At 32.6% G+C, this 13,528-nt stretch overlaps 1 protein-coding gene and 1 long non-coding RNA gene across 7 annotated transcripts in view; both read left to right on the forward strand.

The window, feature by feature from the left end:
- The window catches only part of BRINP3 (BMP/retinoic acid inducible neural specific 3), a 390,799-nt gene that overhangs the window by 322,314 nt on the left and 54,957 nt on the right, over positions 1 to 13,528 (forward strand). For all 6 annotated transcript variants that reach the window (XM_019028084.3, XM_055378107.2, XM_055378100.2 and 3 more), the window contains one exon: positions 2,477 to 2,699. In XM_019028084.3, the coding sequence (XP_018883629.1) occupies positions 2,477 to 2,699 (223 nt within the window). The remainder of the gene's footprint in view (positions 1 to 2,476; positions 2,700 to 13,528) is intronic.
- LOC134759206 (uncharacterized) lies at positions 7,446 to 9,452 on the forward strand. Its single transcript, XR_010135184.1, has 2 exons — positions 7,446 to 8,153; positions 9,296 to 9,452. It is a non-coding gene; the product is annotated as an uncharacterized lncRNA (long non-coding RNA).

A 13,528-nucleotide genomic window follows, 5' to 3' on the forward strand; every position in this document is an offset into this window, starting at 1 on the left:
CAGGCTTATTTATGTATCCCCAAAAGTATGGCTGTTGTGTATTTTCCACTTTAAAAGCAAATAATACTTTATTTTTTACATAGCTTTGGTAATTCCTATAAGATAAAATGTTATCTGGCATCCCTAACAATTGTGTTTTATTTCTGTAGTTATGTAAATTGTTTATTTATAATTCTAATGCATCATTCAAATTTTATTTCTGTATTCTATAAATATAAATTTTACTAATTGCCAACAATAAAAGAAAAGATATCCACAGGAATATTTCTGGGGGTCTTCTAAGTAGAGTGAATTTCAGATACTGAAGATGTTAGTTTTAACATCTGAAAATATTGCACATCATTAGTCATTTTTTAAAATAAAAAGACAGGTTTATTCATATTTGTTGTCACGGATTGAAACATCTGTATGTTCTGTGCACAACAGGTGTTCAGTAAATGTTTTGGGTGACAGTGGTGACTCTTAATGATTTCATAATGAAGTAATTATTCAAGTGTCATATTAAAACCCTATTTCTTAGAAATCACATACTGGCAATTTTCAGCTGCCATACATTGTTATACTCACTTTAGTTCAGTTAAAATGTATTTAAAAATACTCCTTATCTTCAATAAAATTTATGAATTTAAATCCCTTCCCAATACTATTATAACAAACAATGAACATAATTAAACTATGTATGCCTACAATACAATAAAGGATTTTCAAAACTATTCAAGTAAAAGATGACAATGAAATGAGTAATTAGTTTTGAAAATAGTGGCATCTGCTATGTAAAAAATCCAAGAAATGCTTTCCAATTTCCATGCATTAACTCTTTATTCAAAAGAGGGAATTTAACAAAAGACACAAATGGGACCAAATAAAATATAGGATATGATCAAATTGGAATTATAGGCCAGGCAGAGTGGCTCTACTCCTGTAATCCCATCACTTTGGGAGGCAGAGATGGGGTTTCACCTTGTTGGTCAGCTAAAAAATTACAAAAAAGTAGCTGGGCCTGGTGGCATGCACTGTAATCACAGCTACTCGGGAGGCTGAGGCAGGAGAATTGCTTGAACCCAGGATGTGGAGGTTGCAGTGAACCGAGATGGCACCTTTGCACTCTAGCCTGGGTAACGAGCAAAACCCCATCTCAAAAAAAAAAAAAAAAAAAAAAATGCATCTATTATTTACACTCTGCTTACTTAAAAAATGGTTTGAAGTATATTGGACAGATACGCCCTATAAAATGTTTTCTCTTTTCTTTTTTCTGTAAAAACTACTGTTACCTTGCTTAGTTTTCCTTCTTTTTTAAGATAAAAGTCTATTCCTTCAATGCCGGAAAGATGCCAGAACTCTGTACTTATTTGATCTAGGAAAAATAAACCCAATGTTCATGAATATAATTCACTGTGAATTGTTAAAAAGTTGCATTTCCCAGCATTGATATTTCATTAAAGGGAAGTCATACAATATATTTTTCTTTTTGTGTCTGGTTTATTTCACTGAGTGTAATATCTTAAAGGTCCGTCTATGCTGTAGCATGTGTCAGAACTTTATTCATTGTTATGGCTGAATAATATTCTATTGTATGTATATAATACATTTTGTTTATGCTCATATTTGTTGATTAACAGTCTAGTTGTTTCCACCTTTAGAAAATTATTTCAACTATCTTTTGTGTTCAGATATTTATTAGCTCTTCTTGATTATTATTTATTTTAGTGTAGCATCAACTTTTATTCCTAATGTTGGTTAAACGAGACAGTTGAAAAGACAGCACAATTATTGACTCAAAAACAAAAGCCAATATTTCAGCTTTAAATTCTTTTCAGTATTTTTTTAGCATGTACTCATGTTTTAAATGGTTAGTCATAACAAATTAGAATATAGTCAGTTACAAAGAGGGTTAAAAATAAGATCAGTTATAATTAGGGTGCGTAGTTTAATTTTATAATTTTATATTTAAAATCTAAATTTTTATATTTAAAAAGGTTTTTGTTTTTCTTTAAAAACCGATACAATTATTTGGTAGCAATTTTATATATTTTCTATTCTGAGTTAATAAAAATTTCTGAAAAGGTTTTTAAATACACAAAGGATTATTAATACCACTGCCAAAAATGAAAGTCAGATTAATGATTATGTATTGAAGAAAGTTTACTGAAAGACGTTTAAAAGAAGCACACAGAAAAATTAAGTTGAACTTAAACTTTCTGCTTCAACTATTTGCTTTAGCACAAATTATTTTAGTTTTCTTCTTTTATGAAAGTTCTATTTTAAAGGGAACAGCAAAGAAGATAATTCTAAAGCATCTAAAAACCCCATCTTCTATTAATTTGCTACTCACAAATGATGCACTGTATTTATTTGTTCTTAATTTGACATATATGTGTATATGTATTTGTTCTTAATATTGACATATTATACGTGTTTGTGAAAAACAAAAAATAATTGTTTCATAATTAAAGTGTTGAATTTTGACATTTTTCAGATGAATTCAAGTTATTTATGAAAAGGCTACCTATGAATTATTTCCTCAACACATCTACTATAATGCATTTGTGGACAATGGATTCTAATTTTCAGCGCCGTTATGAACAACTGGAGAACAGCATGAAACAACTTTTCCTAAAGGCGCAGAAAATTGTACACAAGCTTTTTAGCCTTAGCAAGAGGTGTCATAAACAACCCCTCATCAGCCTGCCAAGACAAAGGTAAGACATTTGTGGTAATGTAAGCAATTAAGTTTATTGACGAAAAAGTGAGTTCTATTTATTTTTCTGAATGCAGGTGTGTTAATATACAAATCATGATCTAATTTATACTATTAGAGATAATTTGAAAACAATATATTAAGTCTCAAATAATAAATTATAGTTATTTTTCAAAGTAATAGTACAATGAGAAAAATATACACTAGCACTTATTTCTTTTTTCTTTTCTTATCAAAATGAAGAAATCATTCTAATTTATTATGTGTTGTAGCCAACTAATAATTGCATTACAGTGAGCAGAAAAGCACAAACCCTATGGTTACATTGTGAGCCTAGGAAACAAACAGGATGAGAAATTAAAATTCCTCAATACATAATTTTCAGATAAAATAATTCAAGATGTATTTTCTATAACCAGTGTATAGAAAACCACAAACCTAATTCTACAAAAACTTCTGAAAATTACTATGAAAGCTTCTGAAATTTAATAGGAATGATGACGACAATTAAATTATTTGTGTCTGAACTGACTTGGGGAAGCAGAGTTTGAATTTCCTGCTTTAGGATGTACTGACAAGTAAGTGTAATAAAAAGTTGTATTTATCTATTTGAGGTCAGTTTGAAAACAAAAAGCTACGGGAAAATGTAGGACAGTATCACAAGAAATATATGTTTGTATCAGTATCTCTTACATAAAATGCTTGAATTTTGACTTGGTGCTTAAATCATTAAGATGAGAACTCTATAATTATAGATTTCTTTTGCTGGAAAAAAAACCCTGAAGGTTAGTACATAATTTTAAACATCCATTTAAAAAGAAAACGTTGGATTGTTTTTGTTTGGTTGGTTTTACAATTTATTGGTGTCTAGTATAAAAAAAAAAACTATGCAACCACCATAATCTAAGGTGAGGTCATTTTCATTGCCTCAAAAAGGAATGGATTACCAATTAGCAGTCACTCCTCATAAACCTTCACCCAGTCCAAGGCTGTTTCTCTCTATAAATTTGTCTAATCTACTATTTGTCTCTATAGATTTGCCTATTTTGGACATTTTCTATAAATGGGATCGTACAATATATGGCCTTTTGTGACTAGCTTCTTTCACTTAGCAAACTGCTTTCAGGTTCTTCTATGTTGTAGCATCAGTAGTATGGGTATACCACATATTGTTTATTCGTTCATCACTTGATGAAGATTTGGCTTGTTGTACTTCTAAGCTATTATGAATAATGCTTCTACAAACATTCATGTACACTTTTTTATGTGGACATATGTTTCAATTTTCTTGGGTATATACCAAAGTGGAGAAATGCTGAGTCATGAGACAACTATATTTAACGTTTTGAGAAGCTACCAAACTGTTTTTCACAGTGGCTGCACCATTTTATATTTTCACCAGTCACAAATGACAACTCCAATCTCTCCACATTATCTTCAACACTTGTGATTTTGTATCATTTTGGTTATAGCCATCGAAGTGAATATGAAATAATATCTTTTGGTTTTGATTTAAATTTCCCTAATGACTAACAATATTGAACATCTTTTCATGTGCTTTGAACATCTTTTCATGTTCATTGTATATCTTTTATGGAAAAATGTCTATTCAAATCCTTCACAGATTTCAATATTTTTTTGAAAGTGAGCATTGAGTTGTAAGAGGACTTCATATGTTCTGATTGCAAGTTCCTTATCAGTTGTATGATATACAAATAATTACTTCTATTATTTAAGGTGTCTTTTCATTTTCCTAGGCAGTCCTTTCTCTTTTCTTTCTCTCTCTCTCTCTCTCTCTCAGTCTCTCTCTCTCCCCCTCCCTGTGGTCAGTTTAGCTAAAAGTTTTTCAACCTCATTTTCATTTTTCACTAACTTTTAGTTTTCTTGATAGTCCTTATTATTTTTTCATTTTTAGTTTATTTTTCATACCAATTCTATTATTTTTTCCTCTTTGCTGTGTGTTTAATATCATTTTCTTTTTCTGGTTTCTTGGAATAAGTTATTAATTTGAGAATTTTCACCTTTTGGGAATAAAACATTCTTTTATTTTATTCTTTTTAATTTTTCAACTTTTATTTTAGATTCAGGTGGTAAATGTACACATTTGTTTTATAGGTATATTGCATGATGCTGAGGTTTGAGGTATGATTGATCCCGTCACCCAGGTAATGAGCATAGTACCCAGTGGTTTTCAATAATTGGCCCCCTCACTTTCTCTCCACTCTAATAGTCTCTAATGTCTACTTTAGCATGTTTATGTCCATAAGTACCGAATGTTTAGTTCTTGTATTACTCGATTTTTATGCTGCGGATAAAGACATATTTGAGACTGGGAAGAAAAAGAGGTTTAATGAACTTACAGTTCCACGTGGCTGGTGGAGGCCTCACAATCATGGCAGAAGACAAGGAGGAGCAAGTCACATCTTACATGAATGGCAGCAGGCAAAGAGAGAACTTGTGCAGGGAAACTCCCGTTTTTAATACTATAGAATCTCATGAGACTTATTCACTATCACAAGAACAGCGTGGGAAAGACCTGCCCCATGATTCAATTACCTCCCACGGGGTCCCTTCCACAACATGTGGTAATTCAAGATGAGATTTGGGTGGGAACACAGCCAAACTATATCAGTTCCCACTTATAAATAAATACACACATTAATTGGCTTTCTATTCTTGCATTAACTCACTCAGGATAATGGCCTCAAGCTGCATTCATGTTACTGCAAAGGACGTGATTTTATTTTTTATGGCTATGTAGTATTCCATGGTATGTATGTACCATATTTTTTTATCCAGTCCACCATTGTTGGCAACCTAGGTTGATTCCTTGTTATTGCTTTCATCTTTTTAAATACAGTCATTCACATCAATAAAGCTTCCTCTAAGCACTGCTATAAATCATTATTTTATGCATCTCATAAGTTTTCTTATTTCCTCCACAAATAAGATATTTAATATGTCTTTTTGTGTACTCCCAGGGAACATTCCAATCCCGGAAACTGTGGCTGGGTGAAGATCTTGTTATTTGATTATAATGAGCCTTATGCTTTATATATGTAGGTTAAAAGCAATTAGAAAACCATGAAATACATTATTTTACCCAAAATAGAAAGTGCAAGAAGATGAGGTGAATTAGGAAGCAAATTGATGAGTCTGGTTATAAAGACATTGACTTTAGGGTTCTTTTTAACTAGTACGTCTAGAGCTCGATATGTATGTCTGAAGCTCAGGGAAGATTTGGACAATCTCAGGGAATCCAATCTCAAGGAATGGCAATCATTGGTTCACAGGAATCCATGAAATCTGAATCCAGCTGACATTTGAACAACATGAGTTTGAGCTGCGTGGGTCCAGTTATATGCAGATTTCTCCCAATCAAAAAGATTTTCACGCAACCTTTTCCATCACCAAGTTCCTCATCCTCAACCTGGTGGATGAAAAATATAGTATTTATGGGATGCGAAACCCATGCATAAGGAGGGCTGACTTTTGTATCCTCAGATTCTGCAAGGCTTACCGTGGGTCTTGAGTATGTGTTAATTTTTTTTTTTGATATTGGGGGGATGGAGGAATTCCTGGAACCAATCCTCTTGGGATACTGAGGGAAGACTGTATTATCAGAAAGTGTAGATATATGTGAGGTGAGTGAAGAAACAGAAACTGCAATTGAGCAGATACTAGAGTAAAATATATCATGGAAGCCACATTAATTTCTAGTAGAAATAAATGAATTATAAGTTGACATACAAAAATGCTATACAAGTTCAAGTTTTGTAATGAAAATGTGGGAAGCTGAAATCCCAGTTCAAACTGGGAGCGTCCAACACAAATAAGTAGAATAAAATAGAAGTGTAATATTTGCATTAGAATTCAACATAGTAGAGATAAATCTTTGTTTTCCAAAACTTCTAAATTAAATAAGTCAAATATTGCCACAGAATTTTCTTGACTTTCTTTTTTTTTAATTTAGCATAATTCCTAAGTTGACTATTAGTCACCACACACACAAAAACAATGCAGACTTCTTGCTAGATAAATTTATTGAAGTTTGATATTTTCCATCCCCGTTTTTCTTTTACTGCCAATGTAACATTTTGTTTCTATCTCTCTTTTTTTCCATTTTAAAAGAATAATACGAAATGACATCAGGAAAACAAAAAAAAAAATATGTACTGGATTCTAGGAGGGTAGAATATGGTAGAGTGTAAACTGAACATTGGGTGTTTGTAAGTTACATTTTCAGAAATTTTTGAAGAAGACTTAGATAAGCCATACCAGTAATTCGCTTTCATTACAAATTATATTTTTTTCTTGCCTTTATGGAATTGTTCTCAGTCATTCCCTTGAACTTTTCTCACCCTAAAAACAGTCCCTCAATTTATGATCTGCTAAGATCTTGAAAAATAAGCAAAAACAAACAAGACCTTCAAAGTACATCTCCACCAATAAGATATTTTCACATTTCCTATATAATGACAGATAGATTAAAGTTACTCTGTAGAGTGTATAGTTCTTCCTTTTCAATAAAGCTTGACATTCAGATTAATCTCACCATTTTTGCTCTGAGGAATTCATGCGACATAAAAATCATTTTTCTTACTTGAATAAACTCTAAAGCCTGTGACAATTTGGTTTCCTTGAGGTAGTCAACTTTTGCTCCTATTCTAAAACTTTGCAGATATGTAACAATGGCTTACTAATTTCATCACAAGATAGTGATTACAGCAATTGTATTGTCTGCTTCCACACTGCTATAAAGAACTACCTGAGACTTGGTAATTTCTAAAGAAAAGAGGCTTAATTGACTCACAGTTCTTCCTGGCTGGGGAGACTGCAGGAAACTTAGAATCATGGAATAAGGCAAAGGGGAAGCAAGACACAACTTGCATGGCACCCAGAGGAGAGAGAGAGAAAGGAAGCTAGGGGGGAAGTGCTATACTTTTAAACCATCAGATCTTGTGAGAACTTACTTACTCATGAGAACAGCACAGGGGAAACTGCCCCTACAATTACCTCACACTAGGTCCCTCCCTAATGTGGGGATTATAATTCGAGGTGAGATTTGAGTAGGGACACAGAGCCAAATTATGTCAGCAATTATTGAAAACTATCATAGTATAATTCCTAAAACGTAACTGAGCTATACTATGTTGTGCTGCCATTCACAGAGCAGCAAGGATCCATAGAAATACTACATTTAATGAAGTGTTGGTAAAAGTTTAGCAAACAACTCTTTAGGAAAAAAGAAAGCTTTGATGAACAATATTTAAAAATTTTTGTTCACTACCACAGTCAAGGTCAATCTACCAATGTGATGTCACTGAACACAGAGTTGTGAATAGAAGTACACACTCAGATCTTCTGAGTCAGGACACACAGGCTGCAGCAAGCAATGAAAACAATTGAATATATTATTATTATGAAGTTATTCACATTTTATTAACAAAATAAGGTGAGATGTAATGGAATATTTTAATGACACAGAGAAAAATGGGTTGAAGTCTACCTATTCATTATATAATAGCTATGTCATGCACTCCTATATATGCTCTTTCAACTTATATATGAAAATCTTCCAAATGCTGACATATTTCAGTAGGCAATAACAAAAGAACTTATTATTAATATCATCATTGGACTCATGAGAAAGCCTTTACATTTTAGAAAGCTGTCAGTCTTCTAGTGGCAGATACAAGTTCTGTATTGTTCACTTGAATGCTTTATTGTTATCATTGCCGTTAAATAAATCAGTTGTTTGTCCTGAAGCAACAGCTTCATTTTTTTAAGTTTTGATAACAGATCCACCAAGTGTCCAAGTCTGAATAACCATCATTTTTCTGTCAAACTATGTCAAGTAAAAATGGTTTTCCATGAAAAACGTGGCTACCTCAGCCTGCAACTAAAATAATGGCAAAAGTTATTTTCCTCAAATCAACTATTATAGTGCTATCTGCAGCATAAGTCCTTTATTCATGTGTCTTGTTGTGACATGCAGATTTATACTGAAGATTAAGATGCAGTAAACTTTCTTTTAAATGCTTCAAAATGAACATTCTTGAAAACATTTCTTTCTGTTTTACAAGTATGTATCAGTAAGGAATATATCCCCACTAGGAGAGCAGTTTGGTGGCACTAATTGGTTTGTAGTAAGCCTTCAGCAGTAGTTTCCTCTCCATTGCTTTAGAACTGTCAGTGGAAGTGTCAAAACAATGCAAAAGAAAAATGTCTTATTTATTTCTATGAAAATAGTTTTGACTTTGTGCATCTTCTGATAGGATCTTGCCCTCTTTTCCCACCTTCCTCCCACCTACACCCAGGGCTATGTGGATCACTCTTTAGGATAGAGAATGCCTGAAATAAATTTCTTCTCCTCCTAAGTAGCTAATAGAAGACAAACACTTCTTCCTTTGCATCTTCTCTTCCTTTACTAGTACAACCCTGAGTTTCATCTGAGCACATGCTGCATCACACCTGTATACCTTCCTTGCACCTAAGGTGGATACATGTATATAAATGGGAGGAATGCATGAAACTTCTAAATTGGTTCTTAAGGGAAGAAGAATATGTGTCATCTTTTTTATCTCTTTCCCCTAGCTAAGATGAAAATGTGATGACTAGAACTAAAAATCGTAACTGAAGAAACTTGTGAAGAACTGTAGAACCCAGCATCTTTGAGGCCACCATATAAGTCATGGATTGTTTATGTTGTACTGTTATTTGAGAGGAATAAAATTCCATTTTGTATAAGTTACTGTTATTTGAGTTATATTACTAGAGCCAAACGTGCATCCCAACAAATAAAAGTACCTTACAGAATGGCCTCCAAATTATTTCTTTACTTATTCATTTTGTTGAGACAGAGTCTTACACTGTTGCTCAGGCTGGTGTGATCATAGCTCACTGTGGCCTTGACATCCTGAGCTCAAGCAATCCTCCAACCTCAGTCTCCTGAGTAGCTGGGACTACAGGCATGAGCCACCATGGCTGACCCAAATTCTTTAATATTATAGAATCTATGATTTAGTTAAAAATTGCATTTATATATTAATGTGAGGGACTTTTGCTGAAGGCAATTTTATATGAAACTGTATGGAAATTAGGATATTAGTTTTTTCTTACACTTACATGTTATAAAATGATCTTTTATTATTTTATTTTTTTTTAGTTTCAGGCACTCCAGGATGACTCACAAGCCCATACTCAGTAATAATGAAGTAGTAAATTTGCAAACCCTTACATTTATGTATTAAATGTTGTTATTGAGAAATGCAAATATGAAGTACCCAGTGCATGAAAGGTGCTTAGATAAGTATTTTCCATTTCAAAAACAGAAAACCCCTTTTCTTGTGTGTAGGTATTTTCTAATACACTCATAAATTTTCTGCAAAATGTCTTTCATGTGTTTCATACTCAAAATAAAATTGGCCATAAAGATAATGGTCTAAATGCAAACAAACTGTTACTTAAGAAAGAATGTCTTAGTTGTCTGAATTCCGATTCAAGGGAGCCAAGATTAGCTTTTTGAGGACAACAGAAGAAGAAGGAAAAAAAATTCATGCATGTACCCCACTGTTCTTGATTGGGATAACTTCTAAATAAGTTTCAAAGTAGGGAAAATTGTCCTATCACTTATGCTACCTATTTTCATCTAATTCTTGGTATAGCTTACATTTCAGCCACCATGGCTCTAAAATGGCCTTGGTTTTATTTTTGCCATAATATTTCTACTCTAACCTACTCAGAAATCTTTTAATTATCTTTCACTTTATTATATCTTAGACAGTTGTGAGTTGAAATTAGTTTTTTAAACTAATTTATATGTATTATGTGTATGTATAAAAATTATTGGTGCTCTTTAATTATACTATTTGTCAGCCATGCCAGTCACTAATTTGGGCATTTTAGGCAGAGTACGACTATAATGCTAAAATAAAATTAAAGTCTGTAGAAATATAGTGTTGTGCTTGCTTTTCTTCATCTTTTTCTCACGGATGAAAGATTAGGACATAGACTTCGGTACCTCAACATTTTGTCCAGTGAACTCTGTCTGCAGCCCACAATGTACACAGGAAAGATGTCCAGACTCAACCCAATAGAGGCACCTTTTTTAGATAGCTGATTTTGACAATACTAACAGAGTCAAAAGGCTATGCTTTTTTGGGGGCCGGGGGGGTTGGGGGAGATTCTGTGGATATATATATATATTTGTGCATGTATGTAGTAGTTCAAAATGATCATCTCATTATATTTATAGAGAATCAGCATGTTGTTTTTTGGACCGTATCAATTTCAGTTTTTACAACAATGAGAAAGTGTAAACTCTGAGTCTGTCTGAGAAGGTAATGAATAATTATTTGCTTGAGATTGGTATCTAGCATGAAAGCTACTAGAAAGCAACTAAAGTGTTGAGATAATGACTGCCATGGTTAGTTAACAAAAAATATATTTAAAAAGGACCGAAAATATTCTATATCTATATAAGAATTAATTTAAAAAGAATTAATTTTACTGACAACAATCTAAAATAATAAATTTATCTAAGATAACGTATTTTATCTCAAATAAATACATTCCTTTTTTAAAAGGGAGTGGTGGTTAAACAAAGTTGGAGATTCTTGAATACTACAGCCCTTTTTGGAAAGCTATAACGCATGCATGCCAAATACTCCATAAGGTTTTACAATTAGGAAATAAACATGATTAGACTAATTTAAACAAGGGATTTTCAGAATTAAATTTCTACTTCCTTAAATTCCTGTTAAATTGTCCAAGTATATGCTTGGGGATCAATGTCACATCATTTTTTACCCAGTTTTTTGATTTTAGGCTTGTCTTTGGTTGTTATATAGTAACTTCAATCACAGTAAAATATTTGGCAATTACCTTGTGCTGAAAATTATTTTGGAATACTCTTCTTTGCTCACCTCTTTACTTGTCTTCTTTGTGCTGGGTATCAATCACTGGCAAACAATTACTTCATTACCTTCTCAAATGGACTCAGAGATTACACCATTATGTCCTTGTAAAATTCTAATTTGATAGGGCCAGCAAATAAAATGCTGATTCATTTACTAGGACATATTTTTGTCAGGATTTCTTTCTTATAACCTTTACTTCTGAGATTTTCATCTCAATTTTTATTTTGGCTTATATAGAGAGAGTTACTTTAAGTGAGGCTCTTCTTTTGATATTGATACATGAACTTACATATGAGAGAGAAATATTATGGAGTACAAATTGATAAACTGATTATTTGCTGATATCACATTAACTGTCAGTGGTTTGTAGATGAGCCACATAGTGTAAATCCATATAGATCCCAAGGTACTAATGTTTCTCCAGATCTTACAATGTTTTTGACCGTGAAATCTTTAGAATGGTTGTACTTTTGCTTTTTAAATATGATTAAGTTAGGGCTGAATCTCTAATAGGTCTCATCTATATTTGAATCACTTCTAAACAATTTTACTTACGTTTTTGAATAAGCAGATGCCTTTTAAACTGCCAAATAAATAGGAATCTGAACATCATTTTTTCTTTTATTTTCTTTTTTCTTTTTTTTTTTTTTTGAGACTGAGTCTTGCTCTGTCACCCACGATGGAGTGCAGTGGCACTATCTCGGCTCACTGCAACCTCCACCTCCCGGGTTCAAGCGATTCTATGGCCTTACCCTGCCAAGTAGCTGGTATTACACGCACACACCACACTCGACTATTTTTTTATATTTTTGGTAGAGACAGGGTTTCTATTCTGAGGATGTGGTGGTCTTGTTATCTCACAGTAGAATCCCATCTCATATAACAGAATTATTTATCTTTATCTATGACCTTTCCTTTTAAACACTTCCCATTAAAATGCTGTGGCCAGGGATAGACACCATGATATTGGTGTCATCTGACTGAGATTAGACTAGTATTTTAAAATCTCTTATTCTTTAAAAATATAATAGTGCATGCATAAAAGTGGAATAACTCAAAGTGTTTTCTCAAAGTATGAGAATCTTTTTTGTCAGCTTCATACAAATAATATTGGAAGCATCAATGCATAAAAATGAAATTGGCTATTTCAAAATTGTCATTAGGTAAATATGTAGATGCTTGTCCTAAACTTCTCATTCTGAATGATAGTACTAATAAATAATATAATGTCGTACTAAACACCAGAAATCAGGTAAATCTTACAAATGATATCATTTCTGAATCAAACTTGCTCAATTAAGTGGGGAAAACCTAATTTGAGTTGCTTTAATGATAACATTTAATCTAATGACTAATTTGGTAACACCACTTAGATGCAGTACGCAATCTCTAATCTCAATACTATGTGTTAGAATCCTCATGCAGAGGACAAAATAGTCCCTATAAATAATCTTCCTCACCGCCTTTTAGCATCATTATTTTCTAACATGTATATGTATCTATGTATGTACACACACACACACACAAATACATAGATATTCACGTATATACCAACTCATTAAAATGGCATATGCACATATATACCAACTCATTAAAATGGCATATGACTGAAATCCGGAGTTCTTTTCCTTGAGCATTAAATTAAGACACTGTTTTCTAAAAGTGAAAATGGTTTTATAAATCAAGAGGGTGAAAACTACATATTACCAGATGCATACCAGCACAAATCCCTAACACTGAAAAAAAATGTGAAGCACTTCATTTTAGGCAGCCAACACAAGTTATAAAGTGAGTGAATACATTTCAAAAATCAATGCCAATTGAAATAAAAATCTCCTATCTCACAATCTAGATGCCCTTCAGACAACAACAAATAGAACATCACAAAAGAACATTGACGTGACAAAAG

The sequence above is a fragment of the Gorilla gorilla genome, chromosome 1, assembly GCF_029281585.2.
Source record: "Gorilla gorilla gorilla isolate KB3781 chromosome 1, NHGRI_mGorGor1-v2.1_pri, whole genome shotgun sequence".
Taxonomy (NCBI): Eukaryota; Metazoa; Chordata; class Mammalia; order Primates; family Hominidae; genus Gorilla; species Gorilla gorilla.